Source organism: Eptesicus fuscus, chromosome 10, assembly GCF_027574615.1.
Source record: "Eptesicus fuscus isolate TK198812 chromosome 10, DD_ASM_mEF_20220401, whole genome shotgun sequence".
Lineage (NCBI taxonomy): Eukaryota > Metazoa > Chordata > Mammalia > Chiroptera > Vespertilionidae > Eptesicus > Eptesicus fuscus.
In genome coordinates, this window is record NC_072482.1 from 84,985,843 (window position 1) to 85,000,240 (window position 14,398).

At 39.9% G+C, this 14,398-nt stretch overlaps 1 protein-coding gene across 1 annotated transcript; it reads left to right on the forward strand.

Annotated features, from left to right (window-relative positions):
* The first annotated feature begins 9,824 nt into the window (after positions 1-9,824).
* LOC103285235 (chromosome-associated kinesin KIF4A-like) lies at positions 9,825-14,109 on the forward strand. The gene has a single exon (XM_008140606.3). The coding sequence runs from the start codon at positions 9,825-9,827 to the stop codon at positions 13,500-13,502; it is 3,678 nt and encodes a 1,225-aa protein (XP_008138828.2). The 3' UTR covers positions 13,503-14,109.
* The last annotated feature ends 289 nt before the right edge of the window (positions 14,110-14,398 follow it).

The following is a 14,398-nucleotide window of genomic DNA, read 5'->3' on the forward strand; positions in this document are numbered from 1 at the left end:
ATGGGAGAGATTAACCAGTGAATTTATATGCAAATATGCATAGCCCAGGGACACAGACAATAGTGTGGTGAAGGCCTGGAGGAGATTATGTAATACTTTCAACAATAAAGATAATTTTTTAAAAAAGAGATGTTATATGTGTATTTACCTATTTCAGAGGGCAGGGCAGGAAAGGAAAGTGATTTGCTAATGGTTGTAGTTTCTTTTTTTGGTATGTTTAATATGTTCTAAACTTAGATTGTGGTGACTATACTAAAAACCATTGAATTGTAAATTTTAAATGGGTGACTTTTATGATGCAATAATTATATCCTAGTAAAAGTCTTAAAAAAAGATTCAGATAAAATCATGGCATTTAATTTGTGTCAGTACTTTTTTGTTCTTCTCTCAGTTCTATAGAGGTTTCCCAAATATAAGTAAGATTTTTGCCCATTTTAACTGACTTTTTATATGTAACCTGTGCCTTAACAATCTTTGACTTTCCAAGTGAGTCAACTGAACTGAATAAACCTCTTTGAGTGAATTATGAAGCCAGCTGCTCAATGTATGAGAAACTCATAACGTGTCAATTCACACCTCCACAACTGGCCCATGTTTTACCAATCCCTGATAGAGGAAATGTTGAGGCAATAATGCTTATTACTCTCAAGTCTCTTCTCAGATAGCTTTTCTGCTATTTTCTCCATCTTGACTCTGTTAGTTTTATAGCTCGAGAAATTTCCAAGCTTTTTCCTTCTCTTATGATTTTTTTTTTTTTTTTGTATTCCAAAATAGAAGTGTATTTGACATGAGAGTGAAAATACTGGGTGGGTGGGTGGGTGGGTTGATATCTGAAATCTAATCTTTTTTTAAAAATTTAAATTCTTTATTGGTTAAAGTATTACATAAGTCTCCTTTTCCCCACATTGATCACTCTCCAGCCACCCCTACCTCCCAGCACATGCCCTTACCCTCCAACCCCTGTCTGTGTCCATTGGTTATACTCTTGCATGCATACAAGTCCTTTGGTTAATCTCTTACCCCCTCACCCCATGCCTTCCTTCATAGGTTGGACATTCTGTTCAATGCTTCTATGATTCTGGTTCTATTTTTGTTCATCAGTTTGTGTTGTTCATTATATTCCACAAATGAGTGAGATGATGTGATATTTATCTTTCTCAGACTGGCTTATTTCACTTAGCATAATGCTCTCTAGTTCCATCCATGCTATTGCAAATGGTAAGAATTCCTTCTTTTTACAGCAGTGTAGTATCCCATTGTGTAGATGTACCATAGTTTTCTAATCCACTCATCTGCTGAGGGGCACTTAGGCTGTTTCCAAATCTTAGCTATTATAAATTGTGCTGCTATGAACATAGGGGTGCATATGTTCTTTCTGATTGGTGTTTCTGGTTTCTTGGGATATATTCCCAGAAGTGGGATTACTGGGTCGAATGGGAGTTCCATTTTTAACTTTTTGCGGAATCTCCATACTGTTTTCCACAGTGGCTGCACCAGTCTGCATTCCCACCAGCAGTGCACAAGGGTTCCTTTTTCTCCACATCCTCCCCAGCACTTGTCACTTGTTGATTTGTTGATGATAGCCATTCTGACAGGTGTGAGATGGTACCTCGTTGTTGTTTTGATTTGCATCTCTCGGATGATTGGTGACTTTGAGCATGTTTTCATATGTCTCATGGCCTTCAGTATGTCTTCTTTCAAAAAGTGTCTATTTAGGTCCTTTGCCCATTTTTTGATTGGATTAATCTTGATTTGAGGGTTTTCATGAAATAAGTGGTATTAAGATGTCCAAGGACTTTTCTCTGGAACACTCCATCCATTATAAGTCATGGAAGAATAGTAGAAACATTCAAAGAAGATTAAAAAGAGGGCCACTGGTGAGTTAAAAGAAAAACAAACATATTTTTTGTCTTTGAATCAAATTGAAGAACTTTTTTTCAGGAGGTGGGGTGATAATTGTGTCAAATGCTGATGATAGGATAAAAAAGGATTAGTATACATATAGGGATTGTGGTTGGAAATGTGATCACTACGGGTATAATTTAATGCTATTCTTCTAATGTCTGCAGAGGTAGCTTCTCATTAGGAGCACAACAAAATAAGCTCCAGCTAGAAAAAGAGCTGTCTCTCAGTGGAACATGAAGTAGATAGAGAGCCAAAGGATGCTTTCAGGTGGAGATGAAAGTCATAAAGTGTGTGGATTAAAGAACGGATTCATTTATCTTTGTATTTTTTACACCTGGATAGAATGCTAACAGCCATCTATCAAAACTGCATTCAATGCAATAAAGAGCATTTTGTTTATATGTGAATAAATTAAATGGACCTGGATGGGATTTTAATGGAAATATGTACAACTGAGCTTTTCAAACAATCAGGCCTGGCATTTTCTTCAACAAGCTTTTGATGAGTCCTTTCGGAGGGCAACTCTCAGGGAGAATTGATATGAAAAGTAATGGCCTACCTATCACAGAGGTGTGATTGGTAGGAGGTAGCAGGTAGGGTTTTAAAAATAAAAACACAAGACATCCCCAGAGCATTTTCATTATTTGACCTGCCTGGTAGCTCCTTGGAAAAGCCATATTCTCATGGCATCTTTATTTGATCTCACTCAGAATTTTCCCAGTGAGAAAAACCCTATTTCTATGATTCCCCCCACCTCCCCCCCCAAAAAAAACAACAACACATTCAAGGGCAATTATTTAATATTGCAACTGCCTGAGACAGCAATATTAGTTGAGGCAAATAAATAAAAAAGGAATATCTTATAAGGAAGATCTGAGAATGAGACTCCAAAATAAATTGCCAACATTCATTTTTAGCATAAAGACAAGCATAGCCCAGCTGGCATGGCTGGATCATTGAGCATCAACCTATGAACCTGAAGGTCATGGTTTGGTTCCCTGGTCAGGGCATATTCCTGGGTTACAGGCACAGTTCTGGGTGTGGGGGGTGTGGGAGGCAGCCGATCAGTGACTCTCTCTTATCATTGATATTTCTATCTCTCTCTCCTTCTCCCTTCTTCTCTGAAATCAATAAAAATATATATTTAAGAAAAAGAGAAGCACAGACAATACTCCTTTTATTGGTTGATTCTAACACCACAATTATAATAAAAACTAGGGGCCCAGTGCACGAATTCGTGCACCTTGAAAGGAACTGTGGGCCTCAAGGCTGAGGTGGGCACAGGGGCGGGTCTTAGTCCATCCTCTGTGCCTCCGCCCAGCCCCTCCCGCTGCGGCCCCCAGTCCCCAGTTTGCCAGCAGCCCAGTTCCTGCTGCCACCGCTCCCACACATTGAAGGCGCAAGCCCTGCTCACACCCACTGAGGGGGCGTAGAGCGATTGGGGCTGGCACCAGCAGCAGGTGTGAGCACTGGGCGGAACTGCAGCACACGGGAGCAAAGGATTTTCAGTGATCACCAGAGGCTTCCCGCGATGACAGCGACTGGTGCCCCACCTTGGTCTGGTGCCCCCGCTCAACTGCTCCACCATCCCGCCACAGCCAATGCCCGCCATGTTCTGTGCACACCCCCTGGTGGTCAGCACATGTCATAGCCACTGGTTGTTTGTTTATTCTGCCGTTAGGTCTATTTGCATTTTAGGGTTTTATATATATAGATTATACCAAATTAGAGCTGCTACAAAAAGGAAGATTCTGATAACATCAGAGTGAATTTTATGCTAAATGACATTTAACATGAAAAATGATCCCTCCCTTGGAGTGAACCAGATGTTTGCTCTCACAAATATCAAATTGGAAAAAATAAGTCAACTTGTAGATCTATAGGTAAGAATTGATTCATAGCTCTACCCACTGCTCACAGCAATAATTTACAAGGTAAATTTTATTCTAACTCTATAAAACCCTAAACATACAGATTAACCTGTTTAAAAATATAATTTCCTTTAGAGAAACAAACCTTAGAACAATTCCACACAATGTAATGCATTACCAGATTAATTCTATCCTCCAAAAGATGACCATGAATTTACAGATATGAAAACCTGTCTCAATATTCAGTCTCTGTGGTGACTCTTAGTACCAAGTGCCCAATTGCTCAATAAATGCCAATTGGCAAAGATGATAATGATATGTTAATTCATTTCCCAAGAAGCCTTCTTACTCTCTGTTGGTTTCCACATCCATCTGCTTTACACATTGAAAGGGAAAAAAAAGTCTTTACTCATAAGAAGTATAAAATTTCCTACAATTTGTGATGTTTAAGAAATATCTCATTATATTTGGACTGCACACACACACATGCACACGTGCGCGCGCGCACACACACACACACACACACACACACACTTTTCACTGCAGTTAATTTGTTTATAATTATTAACTTTGGAAGCCTGTCCCTTTTTGAATTATAATAGACACTTCAGAGCTTACTTGACTTAGAAAAAAAAAAGTGGGAAGGGGCCTGATTTTCTGTTTATTACCTCTCTCATGATTATTTCTTCCCTTGCACAATACAACTATTTAGAGCTGGCCTTGCCTGGTTTACAGCACATGATTTTTCAGGGTGGCCGTAATGATAAAAGGAAGCCACACAAACATTATTGACAGTACTAGAGGCTGAGGCCTCATCTTCAGCCACATTCACTTTATGTTCAGAGCTATTGACTGTCTGGTTTATGTATGCAGGGTATTTTATTTGTCTTCTTGTCTCATCAGGGGGCCCAAAGCATGGGGAAACATTCCTATGTTAGGTGGCAGTATGGTGAGAAAGGTGGGGCACCTTTGTGCCATCTTCCTGCTTTATATCCATTACCAGGTGGGCATCTTCCCCTTTTAATATGATCTCTTCTGTGACTTGGATATCTGAGGTAAAAGGAAAAGCAGGTACTGTCCTTGCTTAATCATTGACATGCTCTAAGTCATTACTCTAGCTTTCCTATCTTCTCACCTCTCTCAGATTGCTCCCCCCATACCTGTACACATATATGAGAAGGTTAAGGGGGCTATTTTGGTTATTCAGATATTTGAATTTTAATACTTTTTCTTAAGACAATGCACAAAAGTATTATAAAGAGAATTATAATATTAATGTGAATTATCCAAAGAATTGCTTTAATTTTCTTACATGTCAGGCATTCTATTAAGCATACCACATACCTCAATATTAATTGCAACATTTCTTTCTCTTTGAAAACCTCTCAATCATGGCTTGCTTATAGATCGTCTGTATTGCTCATGATTCAGTTTTCCTAAAATAAAAATTCTGCGATATTTTGTAATAAAACTATGTGGTAAGTTCACATATCTTTGCTTCATCAAGGAATATATACAAATCTCCTACAAATTTCTTTCATCTCTGCCTCCATTACCCTTTTCTAGGAAGTCTAGAAATATCCATTTACCTATTTTGTTCCAAATTCTGAAGCTCTATTTCTAATTTGGTGTATATTCAGATTGCAAAAAAAATATTGTCCTAGGAGTATTCATGTGCCAAAAACACCACAAAACAAAACAAAACAAAAAAAAAAACAGGTGCTGTTGGAGGAGCATATGTTCATCCATGTATTTAACCCAGGTACAACCTAGTCTGTTCTCTAACCAATAATGTGCAGTTTGGTTGATTTTGCTGCACTTAGGGAAAGCAGATGTGTTTCCTCAGGCAACAGTTTACTTTTCTTCTGAAAGAGTCCTGTGTGGGCAACAGTTCGGACATGTTATGCTGAGGTACACACTGAGAGGTTAATGCTCCGTAGCTAATATTTTAGTGTTGTTTGCATATACCTAGATAAGTATTTCAGGGCAATGGCTTATTTATTTTATACTTACAGTAATGCAGTTATTTAGAAATATTTTGTTTCTTTTTCTGTTTAGCAATAGAAACAAAAACAATGAAGAATACTATATGAAATAGGTATTTTATTTTAAAAGTCACAAATTATATCATTCTAAATGTTTTCAAGTATATTAATTTTACTTCGTAGGCACAGAGGAAGGAAGAAGCAAGGATGAAATATACTTTTCAAGGACATAGCTTCATGATTTCTCAACAGAAGCTGGAATACAGTTATCTTTTAAAGGCTTTGAAATATCTCTAAGATGAAGAAAAGCAATATAACTTTTGGCCAGACTTTAAAGATAAAACTTTAAACACCCACTGTGCTCCATTTAAAATCATTCTCACATTCTCACTTAAGTCTTGAGTAATACAAAATTGGTCATTAAAAAGTTGGCCTTTATCCCAAGTAAAAATAAGAAAACTGAAAGAGTATAAACAATTTTAGGAATTAAAAAAAAAGAATGAACATTAATCAGAATCAACAACTCAAAATCCTAAAACATTTGTCAAAAAGTCAAGGGGCAAAAGAATTCTGAAAAGGCAATATTCTATATTTCTCAAAACAAGACTTATTAGTGCAGATAAACTTGAGGTTGATGTGTGATAATTTCAGTAAAGTGAATGAAGCGGACCACCAAGATTATCATACATGTGCATAATGAAAGAGAAAGAGAAATAATCCTAGTAGCTGAACTTGGAGAAAACAAAATACTTCTTAAAAAGCTCTAAGTAATATACTCAGAGAAATTGAAGGTAACATTACTCATATAAAACGTAAGAAGCAGGTTGTGAATAAGAAATAGTAAGGGAGAAAAAAGAACCATTAAAAATAAAGCTGTTGATAATTCCTTTATGCATGAAATGTAAAAAATAAGCCAATAAGTATACAGGAAGATAGATAGATAATTGATTGACATGTAACCCAGAGAAATGTCCCTAATTCTTTTAAAAGTGCTAAATGTAGACCAAAATCTCTAAGAGTCTATTGATAAAAACAAAACAAACAACCAAAAATAAGCCATTGTAGACACTAGAAGAGTGTTTCTTTAAGTGTGGTATGTGGGCTACTTGTAGCAGAAACTATGGGATATTTTAAAAATAAACACAAATTCCCAGTCTGGGAAAACACTCCATACATCAGAATTTCTATAAGTATAGCTAAGACAGATGCAATCTAAAAAGGGTGCTTAGGAAAGCTTAAGGTTAATACAGTTGCTACTATATTAAAGCCATTTAAAATATTCAAAATTTAAATAACTTTCAGACATTTTAATACTTTTCTAAATTTTAGAAACACTTTAAAAAACTATATATAAAACTACCTACATAACAATAGTTATATATCTATCATCTACCTATCTAAATCTTGCCACTGTAAAGAAAAGCTTTTTTATTTCCTTATTACACTCACTTTCTATGAAAATATTTGTCTTATTTGAATTATTTGCTAACCTTATTTCATTACACCAGATTTTAAAATTCAGGAAGCTTATTTAATTAGGAGCTATTTTAGTGCTGGCTCATGGTGTACTCATTAAGTGTTGTTGTTTTTTAAATTAAGAATCTAGTTGTTTATTGTCCAACATAGCATTCTCTAGCAACATGTGTTTATTGAACACTTGAAATGTTGCTAATATGAATTTCTAAGAATTATAAAAAAGGTAAAATATCTCAATAATTACATATTGAAATGAGTTGTTTAAGGATGGCATACAAAAAAAATACCACACAAACAAACAAAAATAAAACCCAACCCAAAAAAAAAACATTTTTTAGTACGAGTTCTTCCAAGTATCATTAATTAATTTTTCATATTTTCTCTAAATTACCTTTTAATGTTGTATTAGAGTCTGCTCTAAAGTTGTAGATTTTATATTTTTGTTTCCTAATCAGAAAAAGCTTCTCATTAAGAATTAAGTCCCTAGAGTTTGAAGAAACAGATTTCCAAGAGACACATGTGAGATGATTAGGGAATGAGGAGCATCTAAAAGTTTACCTTTGTATTCACCCTTTCTTGTCTCAAAAGTACAAACAACAAATGGGGATTCTATTAGGGTTTTAATTAATTTCTATTTCTAACCAAGGAACCTGTGAAAAGTCTCCTTGCCTAATAGGTTTTTTTTTGTTTGTTTGTATTTGTTTTCAAAGTTAGCTAAAATGAGGAAGTATTGGGCCAGCATTCTCATAGGAAAGCATCAGTATTTTAAAATTATTTCAAGTATAAAGAGAGGAACATGATCTCCTTTGGGAAAAAAAGATACTGGGAAAAATATGTATGATATTGGTTTATTTTATCACATATATTTATTTGTACTTTTAATACAAACATAGATATTTCTTTTATTTTTTTCAATGAAATATCAAATTTCATAAATTGTAGGTGAAAAACAGATATATTTTTTAATTGTAATCTTACCTTATAATAGACAAATATGCAAATTGACCGCACCTTCACTATGCCCAAGACACGCCCACCAACCAAGCCACGCCCACCAACCACGCCCACCAGGAAACCGTTGCAGGGACGTTGGGGTGTGGAGCCTGCTCGGATCACAGGCAACGACCAGGGGGTCGGCTCCTACGATCCGTAGCAGGGACGCTGGGGGGCTTTCCCAGCCTTGGGCACCAGCGGGGGAGCCTGCATGGATCGCAGGAAACCACTGGGGGTCGGCTCCTGCGATCCTTAGCAGGGATGTTGGGTGCGGCGAACCCAAGGCCACCGCCCGGGGCCAAGCCCCAATCCTGAAAGAAGGCAGAAGGCGGTGGCCACAGCCAAGGCCTGGGTCCCTGGTGCCGGCAGAAAACTGGTGCAGGCAGCCAGGTGAATGAAGGTCTATTGCACGAATCTTCGTGCAAACGGGCTACTAGTGTAATAATATTGATTGATCACTATTTTTCCTCCCATTAAGTTTCCCAAATCCATTCAATTCATTTTATTTTTGCATAATTTCAATCAGAAAACACTGAATACATAATATTTACCACAATTTATAATCATGTATGCATGAACATACATGATTTCTAAATATTCAAATTCAGATTGGTATTAATAGATTTTCATAATGACATTAATTTTCAGCATATATCAGAACAGGAAAAGCGGGTCTACAGGCTGTTCTGATCAACTAACATCAGATACCAATGCTGAATTTCATTTATAATTATATCCTTAATAGACAGGAATATATAACTATGAAACTAAATAAAATTTATCTTCCTGTGAAGCCATTTATCATTTTTTCAACTTAATATTAAAAAATAATTTTTAACTTAATTTATTCTCTCTCTCTCTCTCTTTCACTTATTTTTAATCAATAAGTGTGATGGACAATTACTTGTTATTTGAACAGTCTTTCACCACTGCCCTTTTAACTGCATTAGTATTTTTTTGAAGAATTCTGACACTAGTACCTTTTGGAAGAAAGGTTATTTTAATTATAAACAAAGACAATGCAAAAATATCCAATTGTTACTAGAATAACTAGAATAGAATTTAGAGAAAATATTGTTGAAGAAACAAAGATGATACATGTGGTCCATCTATAACCACAGTAGTTTTGGAAATACGTGTATAAAGCAGAGATATGAATCCAAGTATAATAATGCCACAGTATTGTTTTTGAAAAGTTTCTTAAAAAATAATTGCAGCATTATCATTGTACATTTCCAAGAGTACAACGGGGCCTTATTTCTATGGGAAATGTCTTGCATGATTTGTAATTTTTCTTTTGTTTTGTTTTAATGATTAAGTGAACTCTCTCAATTCTTAACAACTTTCCAGTTTTCAACTTTTAATACTAATTCATGACGCTTGATGATTCACTTTATAGTAAATATTAACAATTGCTGCGCACGCAGCAACGTGCGTGGCTCCCTTCCCCCCCACCCCACCCCCATCTGCCTGCTTCCTGCTTTCTGATTGGCCGGCGCCTCTGGAACCAAAGCCAGTTTGAAACTTGGCGGTTAGATCTCCGGTGGGACAGGGCAGAGGCAGACCAGAGAAGGGACGTTGCTGAGGCAGAATCATGCAAGAACAGGTGAAGGGAATTCCTGTCAGAGTGGCCCTGCGATGTCGCCCTCTGGTCCCCAGAGAGATCAGTGAAGGCTGCCAGATGTGCCTTTCCTTCATACCCGGGGAACCACAGGTGGTGGTCGGTACTGACAAATCCTTCACCTACGATTTTGTGTTTGACCCCTCTACTGAGCAGGAAGAAGTCTTTACTACAGCAGTAGCACCCCTCATAAAAGGCATATTTAAAGGATACAATGCAACTATCCTGGCCTATGGACAGACTGGCTCAGGGAAAACCTATTCCATGGGCGGTGTATACACGGCAGAGCAAGGGAATGAACCAACAGTTGGGGTCATTCCTAGGGTAATACAACTGCTCTTCAAAGAAACTGAAAAGAAGAGCGACTTTGAATTTACTCTGAAAGTCTCATATTTAGAGATTTACAATGAAGAAATCGTGGATCTTCTATGCCCATCTCGTGAGAAAGCCTCTCAAATAAATATACGAGAGGATCCTAAGGGAGGCATAAAGATCATGGGACTCACTGAGAAGACTATTTTAGTTGCCCCGGATATGATTTCCTATTTGGAGCAGGGCAACAACTATAGGACTGTGGCCTCCACAGCCATGAACTCCCAGTCATCCCGGTCTCATGCCATCTTTACAATCTCCATGGAGCAAAGAAAGAAAAGTGACAAGAATAGCAGCTTCCACTCCAAGCTGCACCTCGTAGATCTTGCTGGATCAGAAAGACAGAAAAAAACCAAGGCTGAAGGGGATCGGCTAAAAGAGGGTATTAATATTAACCGAGGCCTCCTATGCTTGGGAAATGTAATCAGTGCCCTTGGAGATGACAAAAAGGGTGGCTTTGTGCCCTATAGAGATTCCAAGTTGACTCGACTGCTTCAAGATTCCCTCGGAGGTAACAGCCACACTCTTATGATAGCCTGTGTCAGTCCTGCGGACTCCAACCTAGAAGAAACATTAAATACCCTTCGCTATGCTGACAGAGCAAGAAGAATAAAAAACAAACCTGTTGTTAACATTGACCCCCAGAGAGCTGAACTTAATCATCTGAAGCAACAAGTACGACAGCTACAGGTCTTATTGCTACAAGCCCGTGGCGGTAACTTGCCTGGATCTATAAATGTGGAACCGCCAGAGAATCTACAGTCTCTGATGGAGAAGAATCATTCCCTGATAGAGAAGAATGAAAAATTAAGTCATGGTCTGAGTGAGGCAGCTGGTCAGACCGCCCAGATGTTGGAGAGGATCATTTTGACAGAACAAGCAAATGAAAGAATGAATGCCAAACTCGAAGAGCTCAGGCAGCATGCGGCTTGCAAAGTGGATCTGCAAAAGCTGGTGGGGACTTCCGAAAACCAGGAATTAAAAGAAGACGTAGAGATGATTCGTAACCTGCAGCAACTGATTATCCAGATATCGGACGACACTGTGTCTTGCATGGCCGCAGCCATTGGGACTGCAGTGGAACCAGAAGCCCAGGTGGAAAGCGGTTCACAGACCAGCAGGTCTTCTGATGGCTTCTCCACTCCACATGCTCTGCGTCAAGCTCAGATGTCTAAGGAGCTGGTTGAGTTGAATAAAGCCCTTGCACTGAAAGAGGCCCTGGCCAGGAAGATGACTCAGGATGGCAGCCAACTTCAGCCCATTCAGTGGCAGTACCAGGAAAGCATCAAAAATCTAGAGTTGGAAGCCATCAACCTGCAAAAGGAAAAGGAAGAATTGCTGCTTGAACTTCAGACAACAAAGAAGCATGCCAACCAAGCCAAGTTGGGTGAGCGCCGCCACAGACGGCTACAGGAGCTAGAGTGTCAAATAGCTGATCTGAAGAAGAAACTGAGTGAACAGTCCAAACTTCTGAAGCTGAAGGAATCCACAGAGCACACCATCTCCAAGCTGAACCAGGACATACAGGCGATGAAAAACCAGCGGGTCCAGTTAATGCGTCGGATGAAAGAGGATGCTGAGAAGTTTAGACAGTGGAAGCAACAAAAAGACAAAGAAGTAATCCAATTAAAAGAGCGAGACCGAAAAAGGCAATATGAGATGCTCAAACTGGAAAGAAACTTCCAGAGACAGTCTAATGTGCTTAGACGTAAAACTGAGGAGGCAGCAGCTGCCAACAAGAGGCTCAAGGATGCTCTCCAAAAGCAACGGGAGATCTCAGATAGGAGGAAAGAAAGCAAGAGCCAAGGGGGGGAAGAAGGCACTGCAGCCCGAGTGAAGTGTTGGCTTGGAAATGAAATTGAAGTTATGGTCAGTACTGAGGAAGCCAAATTCCACCTGAATGACCTTCTTGAAGACAGAAAGATCCTGGCTCAGGATCTGGCTCAACTCAAAGAACAAAGGGAATCTGGGGAGAATCCACCTCCTAAACTCCAGAGGCACACAGTCTTACTTGCTGAACGGCAGGGCCAAGTTTCTGAGTCAGAAGATCCCACTACTAAGCAGATTGAGAGCCTGGAGACCGAAATGGAGCTCCGGAGTGCCCAGATTGCCGACCTGCAGCAGAAGCTGCTGGATGCAGAAAGCGAAGACAGGCCAAGGCATCGCTGGGAGAATATTGCTTCCGTTCGGGAAGCCAAGTGTGCCGTGAAATTTTTAATCGGAGAGCTGGTCTCCTCCAAACTACAGGTTGGCAAGCTTGAAAGCATCCTGAAACAGAACAAGGCCCGCTGTGCTGACATGCAGAAGATGCTGCTTGAGGAACGCCATCATTTTGCTGAAATGGAGGCAGACTTGCAGGCAGAGCTGTTCAGAGCGGAGCAGCAGCACCAAGAGAAGGTGCTGTATCTTCTGGGCCAGCTGCAGCGAAGCCAAATGGCAGAGAAGCAGCTCGAGCTGTCAGGCAGGGAAAAGGAGCACCAGCCGTGGAGCACACGGCCGTGTCAGGAAGAACTGGAGGAGAAGCAAGAAGGGTGTGTGCAAAACCAGCAGCTTCTCCGAGAGAATGAAATCATGAAGCAAGTAGCCAGAAAACAGAAACCTCATCTTCTGAAGGATGCCCTTCCATCCCCAGGCTCTCCTTTCGAATATATCCCACCTAAGCCAAGACCTTCCCGCTTTAAAGAAAAGTTCCTGGAGCAAAGCATGGATGTCGAGGTTCTAAAATACTGTTCAGAGCATTCTGTGAGTGAGCCCGAGGATGGTGAAATTGATGCTGGGGATGATGAGGAATGGAAACCAACAAAATTATTTAAGATGTCCAAGAGGACCATCCAAGGATGCTCCTGCAAGGGCTGGTGTGGGAATAAGCATTGTGGTTGCAGGAGACAGACGTCGGACTGTGGGGTGGACTGTAGCTGTGACCCCACAAAGTGTAGGAACCGTCAGCAAGACAAAGATAGCTTGGACACTGTTGAGCGGACCCAGGATTCCGAAGGCTCCTTCACACTGGAGGATCCCACAGAGGTGACCCCAGGATTGAGCTTCTTCAGCCCTGTCTGTGCCACTCCGAACAGCAGAATGCTGGAGGAGCTGTGTGAGGTGAAGCAGGTTCTGTGGAAGACCACTCTGGCCACCTCCTCCCCTGGCCTCCCTGAGCTGAAACATGTAGCCGCAGATTCCCAGGGAAATAAAGCTCCAGGGAGGAAAAGGAAACGAGCTCTGACCAGCAACGTCAGCTTCTTCCCAGGCTGCTCCCCAATGGAAGAAGAGGCCCCCTGAACTGGGCTCGTCATCTCTGCCCCAGTCTGGCTTGGAAGATGCCAGAGGGGATTTCTAATGACTCCTTTAGAATTAAGGTTTCTTGCTGTTGAAAAGGGGGCAGCATGTTGCTGAAAGATTAGGAACTTGAGTTGGATGTCAGCCCTCAGCCTCCAGGCCTGCAGCCCCGGACAGTGGTCCCCAGAAGGGTGCTAAGCCACCTGCTGGAGAGAGAACCAGCTGCCCTTGCTGCTGACTTCAGGAGCCAGTCCCCAGTTCAGTGGAGCTCCCTGTGATTTGCCAGCAGTAAGGTTGTCTCCCAAGGGGAAGGAGGCCAGGGCTGTCTTATCTCAGGTTTGTCTCAGCTGAACGCCGGAGCCTGGCCTGGGCAGGAGGCCTGGCACCAGTGGTTCACTCCACAGGAATGGGGTCTCTGTGGTGCTGAGGTAAATAAAGTCTTTTAAAATGTTAATGTTTTAATTATATAAATAAATAAATAACGCTGAAAAAATGCCAGCAATTATATGGAGACCAAACAGAAACTGGATGTCCAATAGCTACTTGACTAAAGAAATGTTGTTGAAAATAAAAGGCATTGAAAGAACAGCTTAACATCCCATTACCCAGGTACAAGTAAAAATAAACTAATTTGTGTTTTAAAACTAATGTCTAACTTGTTATGATTTCAGTTTAAACAGAAACAACAGCCTTGATTTTGCTTCTTAGTAGGATAGAGAAAGTCTATGACTTTTATTCCCAACCTTCACTACAAAACAAACCAGACTATAATATCATATTATTTTCTTATGAGAGAGTTGAAGATTTAATAAACTTAAATTAATTAAAATATAGAGAAAGCCAAGAAATTTCTAGAAAAGAAGGTAGTCAAACTGCTTTTGTCCCGATCAAAGAGGCAT

What these genes read in the sequence shown, in the direction of transcription:
- LOC103285235 (XM_008140606.3), top strand. Translation starts at nt 9,825, where the DNA reads ATGCAAGAACAGGTGAAGGGAATTCCTGTCAGAGTGGCCCTGCGATGT.